At 36.8% G+C, this 1,970-nt stretch overlaps 1 protein-coding gene across 1 annotated transcript in view; it reads left to right on the top strand.

Moving 5' to 3' along the window:
- CFAP47 (cilia and flagella associated protein 47) overlaps positions 1-1,970 on the top strand; it is a 492,482-nt gene that overhangs the window by 305,333 nt on the left and 185,179 nt on the right. Inside the window, 1 exon segment of the mRNA XM_077760783.1 lies at positions 1,920-1,970. This exon segment is cut by the window's right edge and continues 164 nt beyond it. Within this exon segment, the coding sequence (XP_077616909.1) occupies positions 1,920-1,970 (51 nt within the window).

Here is a 1,970-nt window from a genome sequence, read left to right on the forward strand (position 1 = left end):
TGATGGATGTGGGGGGGAGGGGGAAATGGGCATGGAAGGGGGGCACTTGTCAGGATGAGAACTGGGTGTTCTATGGAAACCAACTTGACAGTAAACTATTTGTAAAAAAAAAAATGANAGTGTATGTGAAAACAGGTTTGCCATTTTTAACATTTGAGGTGCTAAATGTGAACGAATTAAAATTTTAGCTAATTAATGTCATAATACTCATCTGGTCATTGGTCGATAAGGTTGATTTGTTTTCTTGGTTTCAGAGAACTCCCTCATACAGAATTGGGCTTTAATCATTTTTTTATCATTTCTTTTTTATCTGTTACTTAAATACTTTGCCATTAGTGGTGAAATTTGTGTTATATTCTTTTACTACACCCTGTTTTAGTATTCAGAGATTTTTATAACTATTTTCTCATTTCATGGAGAGTAAGAAAATGGTGACCTTCAGAGAAAAAATGAGTGCTGATTAGAAGGAAAAGGCCAACATAGAAGCCTACCCACCTTAAGAACTGCTGTTAACTATTGACTTAAGGTTAATGATATAACAAGGTGATATTAGAAGTATTATTCGGTCATGCCTCTTTCTGCTTCCCTTGGTTTTTAACTATGGAAATATTATTTCTATCTGCTAGTCATGCTGCAAATTATTTTGATTACTGTGGGACAGAGTACCCCTAAGTCATAGAAATGTGGCAGACAGGGACGCCTGGGAGGTTCAGTTGGTTGGGCATCCAACTCTTAATTTCAGCTCAGGTCATGATCTCATGGTCCCACTTTAGGTCTATGCTGAGCATAGAGGATTCTCTCTCTGTCTCTGTCTCTCTCTCTCTCTCTCTCTCTCTGTCATGCTTGCACATGCTCTCTCTCAAAATAAACTTAAAATAATAAATAAATAAATAAATAAGAAATGTGGCAGACTGTAACGCTCAGCACATATTCCACATATCTATTTTATTTTATTTTTCTGTCCCCATTCAGTTAGATAGAGCCATGGGTTTTATTCTGGCCAGTTAACTGACCCTTGGGACACTACAGGTGCCAGGAACAACCACCCTTGCACATTTTAAAATCCCTATGTAACTTTTGAGTCCCCCAAAACTTAACTACTAATAGCCCACTATTGGCCAGAAGCCTTATCAATAGCACTGATGGTTGATTAACACACATCTTTCATGTTATAGTATTGTATACTGTATTCTTATAATAAAGTAAGCTAGATGAGAGAAAATCCTAAGGAAGAGAAAATACATTTGCAGTCCTGTATTGTATTTATTGAAAAAATTCTATGTATAAGTGGACCTGCACAGTTGAAACCTATATTATTCAAGGGTCATCTGTAATGTGTATTGTTTTTTTAAAAAATGTTTATTTATTTTGAGAGAGAGAGAGAGAGAAAGAGAGAATCCCAAGCAGGCTCCACATTATCAGTGCACAGCCTGACACAGGACTTAAACCCATGAACTGTGAGATCATGATCTGAGCCAAAATCAAGAGTTGGACACTTAACTGACTGAGCCACCCAGGCTCTCCAATGGGAAGTATATTACTTTTGAGTTGAGCACTGAAAAGCCTGTGAACAACTTTCAGCCACTTTTCTTCCCCTGACCTGTCAACAAAGGAAGAGAGGTGTTCCTGATAGTATAGTTACAAACTAGTGGAATCTTTCACAGCGTGGGTCCCTGAGTGACTTTATGGATTAGATCTTCCTGTGACCTATGCAAGATATATTCTGTCACTGATAAATAAACTTGCTTGTTATGCCCTGGAGATTTAGGAGTAGTGTATTACTTCAGGATGAGAGAATCTCTTCTAGATTATACAATATCATTACATACAATAGTATTAAATATTGCTTTACCTCATAATGAATTTTAGGATTTATGTCATCAAAAATGATTAAGCTATGTTTTAAATGGTTTTGATAGTTGCAGATGGATCCGTTCTAGTTCCTTTACGATTTGTTCCTCTCAGCGCTG

The sequence above is a fragment of the Crocuta crocuta genome, unplaced genomic scaffold (assembly GCF_008692635.1).
Source record: "Crocuta crocuta isolate KB4526 unplaced genomic scaffold, BGI_CrCroc_1.0 scaffold696, whole genome shotgun sequence".
Lineage (NCBI taxonomy): Eukaryota > Metazoa > Chordata > Mammalia > Carnivora > Hyaenidae > Crocuta > Crocuta crocuta.